Source organism: Petaurus breviceps, unplaced genomic scaffold (assembly GCF_028583685.1).
Source record: "Petaurus breviceps papuanus isolate PSGF00001 unplaced genomic scaffold, PetGlider_PUasm1.0 213, whole genome shotgun sequence".
Classification (NCBI taxonomy): domain Eukaryota; kingdom Metazoa; phylum Chordata; class Mammalia; order Diprotodontia; family Petauridae; genus Petaurus; species Petaurus breviceps.
Genome location: NW_027185860.1, coordinates 12,116,525 through 12,128,943, shown reverse-complemented (window position 1 = coordinate 12,128,943; position 12,419 = coordinate 12,116,525). Strand labels below are relative to the sequence as shown.

General features: G+C 35.9%; 1 protein-coding gene across 1 annotated transcript in view; it reads left to right on the top strand.

The window, feature by feature from the left end:
• Positions 1-2,901, top strand: part of CGGBP1 (CGG triplet repeat binding protein 1) — a 3,647-nt gene extending 746 nt beyond the window's left edge. Inside the window, exons 2-3 of the mRNA XM_069093926.1 lie at positions 166-370; positions 2,266-2,901. Of these exons, the coding sequence (XP_068950027.1) occupies positions 2,285-2,788 (504 nt within the window). The 5' untranslated portion in view covers positions 166-370; positions 2,266-2,284 and the 3' untranslated portion in view covers positions 2,789-2,901. The remainder of the gene's footprint in view (positions 1-165; positions 371-2,265) is intronic.
• The last annotated feature ends 9,518 nt before the right edge of the window (positions 2,902-12,419 follow it).

Here is a 12,419-nt window from a genome sequence, read left to right as displayed (position 1 = left end):
GGGGGGGGGGGGGGGGGGGGGGGGGGGGGGGGGGGGGGGGGGGGGGGCTGGTGCCCGGGGCACCCGCATCTGAGCCCCCTGTCCGGGGGTCGCTGACACTCTCTCTCGCTCCCACTTCCTCTCTCCCTTCCCCCTCCTCCACTTTCCGTTTTTCTTTTGCTCTAGTAAGGGAATGACTGCCAGGTACGCCAGCGAAACTAGGGTGCAAGCCCAGAAACCGTTTCTCTGCCACCACTTGTTGAGAAACTGATTTGCAAGCACCTCTGTGTTTGGAACAGGCAGAGGGTGCCCGGACTTGACACCTCTGTTTTCTCAGATCGGGAACCCGTCACTGCTAAGTGTCAAGGCAACCAAACTGGACACTACCTTGGTAAACGTTTAAGCTTGAAAATAGCATTCCCCAGTTAACTTTACTTTACATTTAAGATGCTTAGAACTTTGAACTTTCCACTTCCCGATACGGGCCCGTTCTTAATCGTGCTTTAATTTTTGTGGAATGTCTTACACTGAAAGCAACAATACGACTAGCATTTATTTAATGCTTTATGGTTTGCAAAGCACTCGATAAATATTAACCTATTTTATCCTCACAACAGCCCTGGAGAAAATGTGTTCAGCACCTTTGTAAATTCCAGCTAGGTGAATGGGAGCAAGCGAGTCAGTTGTAAACTTGTAAGGACTTACTGGCTGTCATCAAAGAAGGAATTTACACATGTAGATCTGAGGTCGAATAGATTAAGATCATTTAAGGCCCTGAGTCAGGGATTCTTAACTTTTTTCTGTGTGTCCTAGATGTATTTGAAAGTCTGGTGAATCCTGTGGACCCTTTCTCAAAATAATATTTTAAATGCATAAAATAATGTAGAATTCCAGAGAAAACCAATTATTACCGAAATGCTTTTGTCAAAATATTTTAAAAAGACAAGTTTATAGATCTCAGGTTAAGAATCTCTGCTTTAAGTGAAGGTTATTTTGAGACTTAATAGATTTGCTTTTAATGATCACCTTTTATATAGAAATAGAAAAATAATTGATAGAGCGTTGGGATTGAAGTAACTAAGACCTCTGAGCAAGTCACTGAACTTCTTTGTTCTTGAGGCAACCGTATACAGGACCTGGTATCCACAGCCCTAGAGGTGTTTCCATGTGCAGGAGCATGGAGTTTTCATACCAGAGATCTCACATACTGACACACTCACGAATCTTTTGTATGTGTGTAACTTTTCAGATAGAAAATAATGTGATGGCTAAAAGTTAATTCAAAATCTTTCCCCAGGGATGGTTTGACTAAAATTGGGGCCAGTAAGGTGCTGAAACCAACCAAGAGGCAGCATAGCATAATAGAAAGAGCTCCTAGACAGGAGAGAAGTACGTTCAGTCTAGCCATTAATATTTAGTGATTATGTGATTAAAGCTAGATTACTTTTAATATTAGAGACTCAGTTTTCTCATTTGTATGGTAGGCATAAAAATTACCATATTGTTATCATGTAGGATTTTGCCATATGATATGCTGTATGTAAAACACTTTACAAACCTAAAAATACCATAAAAATGCCAGTTATTATTATTGCTAAACTGGTACGTAGACAGGTACGAATTATTGATAATTTTGATGATCATGTTTTATTATTGCTTTCAAGTTTTTAAACCTTAACTTTTTAGCTTTACTTTGGATGTTTAAAATTTGTCTTCAGTTTGTCTTTTATACCATTCATAGTCCTTTTAGACTTCCAAGTACCTTTGTAAAACTTTCAGACATTTCTAGCCATGTTAATAGTCTATATTTGACATCATGCAGTTATCTTTAATCCTGCTTCTTAAAATACCGTAACCAACTTTAATATATATCAAGACGGGACAAAATTGTAAACTTTTGTGTGTGTGTGCTTTATGTTGCAAAATAGGATGAAGAAATCGGTTCAGATAGGATCAAATGTAGTCCATACTAATTGGCCACCATTTGAGTTTTGCTTTATATAATTTTGTAAATATTTATTGAATACCTGGTCTCTTGTTCTATTACCCTATAATTCTATTTTAGTTAACTTTTTTAAAAAATTAAGAAATCTGTTGATATGGTAGTAATTTGCCTCTAATTTTCCCCAGTCATACCTATTGTAGTGCATATTGTCTATTGTCTAGTATGTTTTATCAAGTTTCTTTAGGGAAACTTATAGTTTTAGGGATTCCCCCCCATCTTTTGTTGTTGATCATAGATAGAATGTCTTGTTCTTATCCATTTGTTTCTTTTATTTTTGAAAGACCCTTATTGAAAACCAGAATGGAGCGATTTGTAGTAACATCTCCTCCTGCTCGAAACCGTTCCAAGACTGCTTTGTATGTGACTCCTTTGGATCGTGTCACTGAGTTTGGAGGTGAATTGCATGAAGATGGAGGAAAACTGTTCTGCACTTCTTGCAACGTGGTACTTAATCATGTTCGCAAGTCTGCCATCAGTGATCACCTCAAGTCCAAGACTCACACCAAAAGAAAGGCAGAATTTGAAGAACAGAATGTAAGGAAGAAACAAAGGCCTCTCACAGCATCTCTTCAGTGCAACAGTACTGCGCAGACAGAGAAAATCAGTGTTATCCAGGACTTTGTGAAAATGTGCCTGGAAGCCAACATCCCCCTTGAGAAGGCTGATCACCCAGCAGTTCGTGCTTTCCTGTCTCGCCATGTGAAGAATGGTGGCTCCATACCTAAGTCAGACCAGCTAAGGAGAGCTTACCTCCCCGATGGGTATGAGAATGAGAATCAGCTTCTTAACTCACAAGATTGTTGACAAGGGAGGTTACCATCATTGTGAACAAGACAAATGACGTGGAGTATTAAAGTTATGTGTTGATTGTGTGGTTCATTTTTATATTTATTTCATTAAAATCATGTGATACAGAATAGTTTTGCAATGTGTATATAGCTGCGGAAGTGACAACCTCACTGCAGAACTTATTGATGATTTAGCCACTGGTGGTATAAGACAGAACTTCAGTTTAGAGTGTGCTAGAATATCTAAAGCCTGATGGTTTTCTTTCAAACTGATGGTTTTCCCCTAAAAAGTTTATGCATTGAAAGTCCTGCCCTACTTTTTACCATGTATGACTGTTCCTTAAGAAATTCCTTAAATATTTAGAATGGAAAATAGCATAAGAAACTGAAGCTGCTGCCAAGGAATACTGCTGATAGTTAAATTTTTTTTTTTTTTGGTCATTGAAGGGTCTTTTGGTCTAATTAGAGTGCCCTCTAATAGAATAAAATGTGCTTCTGCTGTAGTCTTAGTTCAGAACAGGTGAAGGCTCTTATTGTCCCCATCTCAAGCTATACTTCACTACTTATTTGTCTTAAGTCTCCCCTTATCCTACCTATCTCCATTTCTTCCTCAAACATTTATTAGTAGCTTCAAAATCAGCAGATTACTTAAATCTACCATTTTCATGAGTGCCAGAACTCATAGTGAGACATTAGGTAACAGTGATTTTGCTCTCTTAACATGAACAGAATTTCACAAGCAAAATATGTGCCCTTGAATGCTTGGTTTGGATTTTGAACACTTTAAATTTCAAGCATCTCTTTCTTCCTGTGCATGCATTCACTGGGTTCCAAAACTCTTTTTGCATATAAATTCACTCTTAATGATAAATGGAAATTCGGGTTTGATGTCTTAACTATGGATAAGTTAAATTAAGCAGCAAGTCTAATTGTACTGAGTTGGAGTACCCTGTTGCATGGAGATCCTCTGTGCCTGTGCTGTCAGGTCAGTGCAGATGGAAGTTGTTATCCATTTAGTTTTTGCTACATATGATTTTAACGTATATGCCTCATGAGGTAGATAGACTGGGAACGAGAAAGCTTGTGTTTGACTTTCTTGAAAAAGTTTTATATCTGGTGCTTCACTGTTTTTAGGAATAGTAAAAAAATAGGAGCTAATTAGAAATTCTGGCAAGACATTTGATGTAGGCTTCTGGCAGCATCATGCATAAGTATTTTGGGGAAAATGATTGATGTTTCTGCTGAGGGTCTACCTTGTTCAGTAAATGAGCTCTTTCTGACTCTTATTATCTCAGTAAGGCAAATAGCACAGCTTTTATAGATTTCAAGTCCAGACCACAGGAGAACCAAATTATATGCTTTTACAAGTTAATCACTTGCTAACTTGAGCTAGTGCTTTGTTTTTGATATACATATATATATATATATATCATTTGTTGCTTAAACATATGCAAGATAAAAATTACTTATAACATTTTTTTTCTCTTTCAAAGCAATGGTGGAGTCCCTTTTGACTTAGGGTAATAAGGTTTCTTAAAAAAATACATCATAATATGTCATGTGATGCTGTTCTCATAAGAAAAATGAGGCCAAAGTGGATGGATTTTATGTGTTTTGGAGCCAACTTTCCATGCTTAAATTTCTAAGATAATACTTTAAAGGTGCTAGTTGAGTTTCATTTTAGGTCTTCATTTTGAATTTAGATTCTAAGTATCTTCTACCCACTAGCCCCCTAAAAAAAAAATTAGCCTGTCTTAAAGAGTTATTTTATATAACTTAAACTATTAGGGTTTTTTTTTTCCCCTATTTCTACAGTTATGGCAAATTAATGCAGCAAATTCTCCACATAGTGCTATGACTGATGTGGCACCAATTAAGGAACTAAATATCTTTCCCAACAAAAACACACTTTATTTAAATTAGAAAGGCACTGAGAGTTGGGTCATGTTTGATTTAGCATCCAAGATGATAATAAAATCCAAGAAACTAGGAAAATATACTAATTTCAGGTTAAAAAATGAGGATAGGTGTATCAACTGATTGTTGATTTCAGATAATTCTTGTTCCTTTTCTCTGTATTTTAGTATTTACTCTGAAGACAAACTATCAATAGTAGGCCATATTCCTCTTTCCGTGGTTATTTTTATTATCACTAATTTGATGAGTTTCATTTATACATCATATTTTTGTGTACTTCAACAAGTCCTTAACTATATTGCTACATGTATTATATGTAAGGGCATAATCCCATCTTTCTATAAGGATCATGAGATCATATTCTCAGGGGTCTTTCCCTTGCCCGTGTGTCATGCATCTGAAACTTTAATGGTAATATTTCTTTACTGATTATGACATTTTGTGTCTCTCAGACTATTTAACTTTGTCTCATAGCTTATAAGGCAGATTGCCCAATTTTAGCCTTTTCAAAACTGGTACAAATCAGTGAAAACATAGTTGAGGTATGTTGAATAGAATAAATAGAAATATTTGAGGCCCACGCTGCCTTGGGGTATGATGGACATTTTGTACAGAAACCCTTTCAACCTTAACTTTATAGTGTTAGTGTGATGCTATGCTATTGGAAAAAAAAAATAGCCTTTTTCTATTTTGTAACTTATGCATACATAGAAGGTTGTTTAATGTTTCATTTACAAACTGCGTTCTTCAAAACATGCTTACCTGTTAATAGTGTTTTCTCTAAACATACAATAGTCTGTCTTCCAGGAATTCATTATATGCTTACCATTAATAGTTTATGGATTGTTGGAAAGGAAAATTACTTGTGGGTAAAGCAAGATTGAAGGACAATGTAACTTTCTTGAAGGGTGAAACTCAAGGATTATGTTTGAGAGAGAACCATGTTGTTTTATCAGTTCCTGCCATCAAATAAGAATCTTTTGCAAAAGTCACTTCTCAAAGCTTTTTGGCCCTTATGAAAATGTTTCCTGTGATCCTAAGTTATACGGGACCAGGAAGCACTTAAGAAACAGCTCTGTCTTAGAAATATAAAAAAAAAATGGTTAACTATTTGAGATAGTGTCTGACGTGTATTAAAAATTCCTAGTACTTTCAACAACTAGTATTGTGGGCAAGTGATAGCTGAAATTTTCCATTTTAGATACTCTAAAAATGTTTATTAAATAAAAATATTTAACAATGGGAAATCTAAAAAATCACAAAGTCTTTCAAATATGGTGATTCCATACTTTAATTCTTTTTAAAAGTGTTGTTTGTGCTTTGATTTGCTTTAGGTACCATTAGTAAAGTGTGAATGGAATCGCTTTAAGTACTCTAAAATTAATTCATAAAATACATTTAGTATAACGATTTCAGTCAAAAATCTTGTTTAGACCACGTAACATTTGAATTGGTTTAGCTTATTTCTCCCTCCCCTATTGATTAGAATAAATTAAATAGTGAAATGGCTATCTTAAATCCTGGTTTATTTCATTGCACAGTATCATAGGTTTCTGAGGGAAATAAAATAAATGACCTAGTGGTATTCTACTCATATTCAGAGTACTGTAATAATAGTTAACTATGTTCATTTTTTTTCTCAATGCTAATTTTCTTTGCTCACGCATGTATCCTGAAATATTAACGTCTGTGTCGCTTTTAAAGTTTTGTCTGTGACTTAGAAATAAATTTTTTACAAAAAAATTAAGGGATTTCAGAAAATTTGTTTAAGCACTTTATAAAAAATAGTTGTTTTAGGATGTTAAAAGCATTCATTGTAAATTATTAACCTTCAAAAGTTCGATGAAGTTGTAAGATGTTAAAAATCCTTTCTGCTATGATTGTACTTTTTGTAATACAGAAGTAAAAATGTCAGGATGGCCCGATAGGTTAATACATTTATTATCTAGTAATAGGTAATATGAGTTCTAGGGAGTGTGGAATTGTGGAAGGAATACTGGATTTGCAGTCAGGTGGCCTGGGTTAAAATATGTCCACCACTTCTAAACTCTCAACACTTAGCCTCAGGTAGTAAGTATTTTATCTTAGGACTTAGTTTCCTGTCTGTAAAATAAGGGGCTTGAACTAGATGACCTCTGAGGTTCCTTTCAGCTTTAAATCCTGTTAATTTACTCCTCCCAATTTTACTTTGTAATGAATTATTTAGACACTGAATTGGGATAATTTTGGTGAAACATCTTAATTGTGATTTTTGAAAAGTTAAGTAAAAATTTAAACAGTTCAAATTTTATGAAATTTGTGACTTACTGTGTAGCATTTTAGTTTAAAAATTAAACTGGCCTTTGATGATTACTTGCATATTTTGAGAGGAAAATGTTCTGTTTTGCTACTTTATATTCAGTAAAAAATGAGTTTATTTTTCTTTATCACTCCATTTTTCATAGGATCATGTGAATGGAAAGAACCTTAAAATTAAGTTACCTCTTCTTAGGTTTCTCACCTAAACCATACCAGAAATAGATTGTTTCCTTTTTAAAAATCTAATGAAAACTTGATCATTTTCCTTGATAATATGTTCTAGTTCAACCTTATCAAATACTAATCCTTTTAAATCCTTTTCCATCTCTGGTTCTCATAACTCATATTCATGGGAATATGCAGGGGTTTTCATGGCACCATACTAATTGATGTTGCTAAAAGATGAAGTAAAGCATCAGAAGTGTCATATATGATATATATGACATACTTTCTGATCATTCCTCAAAATACATAACACTGATTGTTTTGAAAATGTGCAACTTGTGTGAAATGCTAACAGCTCAAGATAAAAAATTTTAGTGTCTAATGTCTCAGACTTAAGCCCATTTTTCTCATGATCTTGGTTGGATGGAAAGCATATTATTGTCTTAATACAGTGCCTTATGCCAAGTTGTCTTCTCTTTTCTGGGTTTCCTCAGGCTAATCTTTATGATGGCTAGTATGTATTAACACTTGGATTTCCTGAGGATGGCAACAGAATACTATTTCTATTAAAGCCTCCAAATTTAAGAGAGATTAATGTGTTCTGTAAAGGTGGCAGACAATGTAATTATCAGACTGAAGATCATCTTGTCATCACCCACAAATGTACCACTTCCATGCTCGTGAACTTTTAAAATGACTTTATCTGATCATACTGTATTTTCATTCTCTCCCTCTGCCTGGCAATCCAAACTCCGTTCTAGATCCACACCATGACCTCCAATCTCTGAACTCCTCATGGAAGAGTTTCCCAGACCATCACCCTTGTACTGATTATACCTCCTCCCTTCTCCATCTTGACCTCACGGTGAACCCATTCAATTCTACACCTTCCTCTCGATCACCTCACTCCTTACTACCAAATTTGTCCTGCAAAATCTCAGCCTTGGCTTACTCCCACCATCCCACTGCTTTTGCTCCAGCCTTTTTATTCCCCCCTAATTAACTTACTGTCCCACTCAGTACAGCAGCTCTTCTCAAATTTCCTGTGGCCCCACCTTCTCAGCTGAGAACATTGCCTTATATTTTTCTAAAAAAAAAAAAACCAAAAACTGAAGCATTCATCTAAAACTCCCTTCTCTCCTTATATCATGCAGATACCTTCTACCACTCTCCTCCTTCACCCTTGTCTCATGCAGTAAGGTAGCTATGCTTACCAAGGCCAACTACTCTATTTGCACAAGTGATTGTGTTCCATGCCATCTGCAGCAGATTGCTCCCTCTTTCACTTATTTTCAGTCTCTTCACATCTACAGGCTGCAGACATGCCTATGTTCTCCCCTCCCCCATTCCTAATAAATTAATCCATTTATCCACACTAAGTTTTATGTATTTCTTTTCTGTCTAAACTTGAGAAGGCTGTCTATAATAGGTGCCTCTACTTCCTTCTCTCCCTATCTTAACTCTAGTCTGGTTTCCAATCTCATTCAGTCAAAAGTGCTCCTTCAAGTTGCCAATGCTCTCTTGTCAAATTTAATCTTCTTTTCTCAATTCTCATCATTCTTGACCATAATATAGTCTTTGACACTATCAGTCACCCCCTTTTCCTTCATACTTTCTTTTCTCTAGGTTTTCAGGACACTTCTTTCCTAGTTCTCTTTCCCTATCTGCTCTTTTTCAGTCTCCTTTGCTGGATCTTCATCCAGATCATGCCCACTAACCATAGGTGTCACACAGAGTTTTGTTATGGGTTTTATTCTTCCTCTATTACTATTTCATGTCTTTCCATGTTTTTCTGAAATGTTTCTGCTCATTATTTCTTTTACACCAATACTATTCTATTACATTTATGTACTATAACTTGTTCAGCCATTCACCTTTTGATGGCCATTCCCTCAAATTCCAATTCTTTGGAAAGAACTGCTATCCATATTTTTGTACATGTGGGTCCTTTTTCCTTTTTTTGTGATCTCTTTGGAATACAAACCTAGTAGTGATATTGCTGGATCAAAGGGTATGCACATTTTTGTAGTCCTTCGGGCATAGTTCCAAATTGCTCTCCAGAATGGTTAGGGCAGTTTACAACTCCACCAAGAATGCATTAGTGTTCCTGTGTATCCACAGCTTCACCATTTATCAATTTCCTTTTTTATCATATTAGCCAATCTGGTAGGTACTTCATTTGTTTTGATTTGCATTTTTTCTAATCAATAATGATTTAAAGCATTTTTTCATATGACTATAGATAGCTTTAATTTCTTCATCTGAAAACTGCCAGTTTATATCCTTTAACCACTTGTCAATTGGGGAATGATGTGTATTCTCATAAATTTGACTTCGTTCTCTATATCTCTTACAAATTAACACTATCAGAAACACTGGCAGTAAAAACAGTTTCCCAACTTTCGGCTTTCCTTCTAATCTTGGTTACATTGGCTTTGTGCAAAACCTTTTTAATTTAATGAAATTGAAATTATTCATTTTGCATTTCATAATGTTCTCTATCTCTTTTTTGGTCATAAATTCTTTCCTTCTCAATAGATCTGACAGGTAAACTATTCCTTGTTCTCCTAATTTGCTTTATGTCTAAATCATGTACTTTACGTTTTAATCACGTACCCATTTTGACCGTATCTTGGTATGAGGTGTAAGGGGATGATCTGTGCCTAGTTTCCATCATACTGTTTTCTAGTTTTCCCAGCAGTTTTTGTCAAATAGTGAGTTCTTATTCCAGAAGCTGGCGTCTGGGTTTATCAAACAGTAGATTACTATAGGCATTGACTACTGTGTCTTATGTACCTAATGTATTCCACTAATCCACCACTTTATTTCTTAGCCAGTACCAAATAATTCTGATGATTGCTGCTTTATAATATAGTTTTGGATCTAGTACTACTAGGCCACCTTCCTTTGAATTTTTTTCAAGAATGCCCCTGATATTCTGGACCTTTTGTTCTTCCAGATTAATTTTATTATTATTTTTTTTCTAGCTCTATAAAATAGTTTTTGGTAGTTTGATTGGTATGGCATTAATAAGTAAACTAATTTAGGTGGAATTGTCATTTTTATTATATTAGCTCAGCCTACCCATGAGCATAGATCTGACTTTATTTGTGTGAAAAGTGTTTTGCAATTGTGTTCATATAATTCTTGGATTTGTCTTGGCAGGTAGACTCCCTATTACTGTTTCACTTGATGATCTTATCAACTCCCATGGATTGAGTTATCATCCTTATATTAATAATTTTCACGTCTATTCATAAAGCTCTAATCTCTCTACCGACTTCAGGGTTTCATCTCCAACTGACTATTGAATATCTTGAACTGAATGCTCCACAAACACTTTAATCACAACATATCCAAAAGTGAACTCCTTAACTCTTCCCCCAAACTCCATTTTTCCTAGTTTCCCTATTACTTTTGAGGGTACCACCATCCTCCCAGTCACCCAGGCTCAGAACCCAGTTATTTTCCTCAACTTCTACTCTCACCTTCCCATAGTCAATCTATTTATTGCCAAGGCTATTCATTTTTACTTAGTAATGTCTTTTGCACATTCCACCTTCTCTCTATTGACATTACTGTCACTTTGATGTGGATCTCCATCACTTTACACCTGAACTGGTGTAAAGAACTTGCAATAACTTGCTGGTTAGTGTCCTTGCTTTGTTTTTCCCCACTTCATACCAAACTCCACTTAACCATCTGGCTATCCTTCTTTCTCAAGGAGCTTCACTGAATCCCTATAACTCTAATGATTAAATAGAAAATCCTGGCATTCAAAGATTTATACCCTACCCTACCCCACCTCTTTCCAGTCTTGTTACACCTTACTCTGCCTTCTCCTCCACCCTTAAACAAGATACTGCATCTCTTGACTCTGTGCATGTTCACTAGCCTTCCCCCATACATATCCTCTTCTGTCTCCCTGACTACCATAAAGTCCCAGCTAAAAGCCTGCCTTTTATAAGAAACCCTTATCTCCCTTAATTCTAATACTTTCCTTCTGTTGAGGATTTCCAATGTATCCTATTTATAGCTTTTCTGTACATAATTGTTCATATATTTTCTCTACCTTTGGACTGTGAACTCCTTGAGAAGAGGGACCATCTTTTTCTTTGTGTCATCAATCTTTAGCAGTGTCTGGAACATAGGAGGGGCTTAATAAATGTTTTTTAACTAATTGAAGGTCAGTCAAGTAGCTCTATCAAGCCCCAGGCACTGTTAAGCTCTAGGTCTCTTTAAATAGTAGTAGTAACTAAATTATTTGAGTATGACTTATGCTTTCACAAGCATCATGAAGATTATATAGTGAGAGAAATAATTATTTTTCTATTGTTATTTGATAACCGAATTAGGATTGAGTTTCTTTTTTTTTTTTCCTGTTTCCTCATTCAGGAATCAGTCTTTATAGGTCAGTCAAGTCTCTGAAGGATAGGGCTGATTATGAGATTGACCTGATCCTCCAGGAACATTATCCTCAGTATTGGGTGAGACCCCACCCAACTAGGAGAGTTTATTTCTGATTGAGATATAAAGAGAATCTAAACTAATTAATCCAGAGTGTGTCTCAAGATCAAGTCAGTTCTTAGCAGAAGTAGCTGAAGACTTTTAGCCCACTTCCTCATTAATGCATCCACCGTCCTTGATTGTTCACAAATCAGGCTTGCTCACTTTGGGGCACCCATTTTTCTAAAAGTAAGCATTCTGTGATCTCCATGTTCTTTGTCGTTGGTTACTGAAAGAGACCATCAGTTTATTGATTATTTGCTAGCCTAATTAATAAATTGATTATTATCCAGAAACTGTCTCTTGGCCTTTTCGTTTATCTTGATGGCCTTTCCTGAAGTTCGTCAATCACTGCCAAAACAGTGCTCATCATGATACACACCCTACATACCACATAAGTTCTTGGACAACTGAACAGACTATAACATTTAAACCTAAAGTTTATAATGACTATGATGTTTTTAACTTGGCATTGAAAGAAAACACTGGAAGAGAAATAAAGAGTTTGCCAAACCCCATAGAAATGTGGGCCTGGATTTGGGTGTTAGAGTGGTAGCCCCTGGCATGAGGCTTTCCATGCTCAGAACTCTGGCAGGTTGTTGCTGTGTACGGTGGTGACTGAAAGGTGACCCATAGGCGTGCTGGGTGAGACAGTAACATAGTAGAAAAGAGCATTTGCTTTCCTCCTCCATTAACTGTTTTGGGGGGAATTTTCTTGCTTTTGTTTTTGAAACTGGTTTTTCTAGATCACCTAGGTTGGA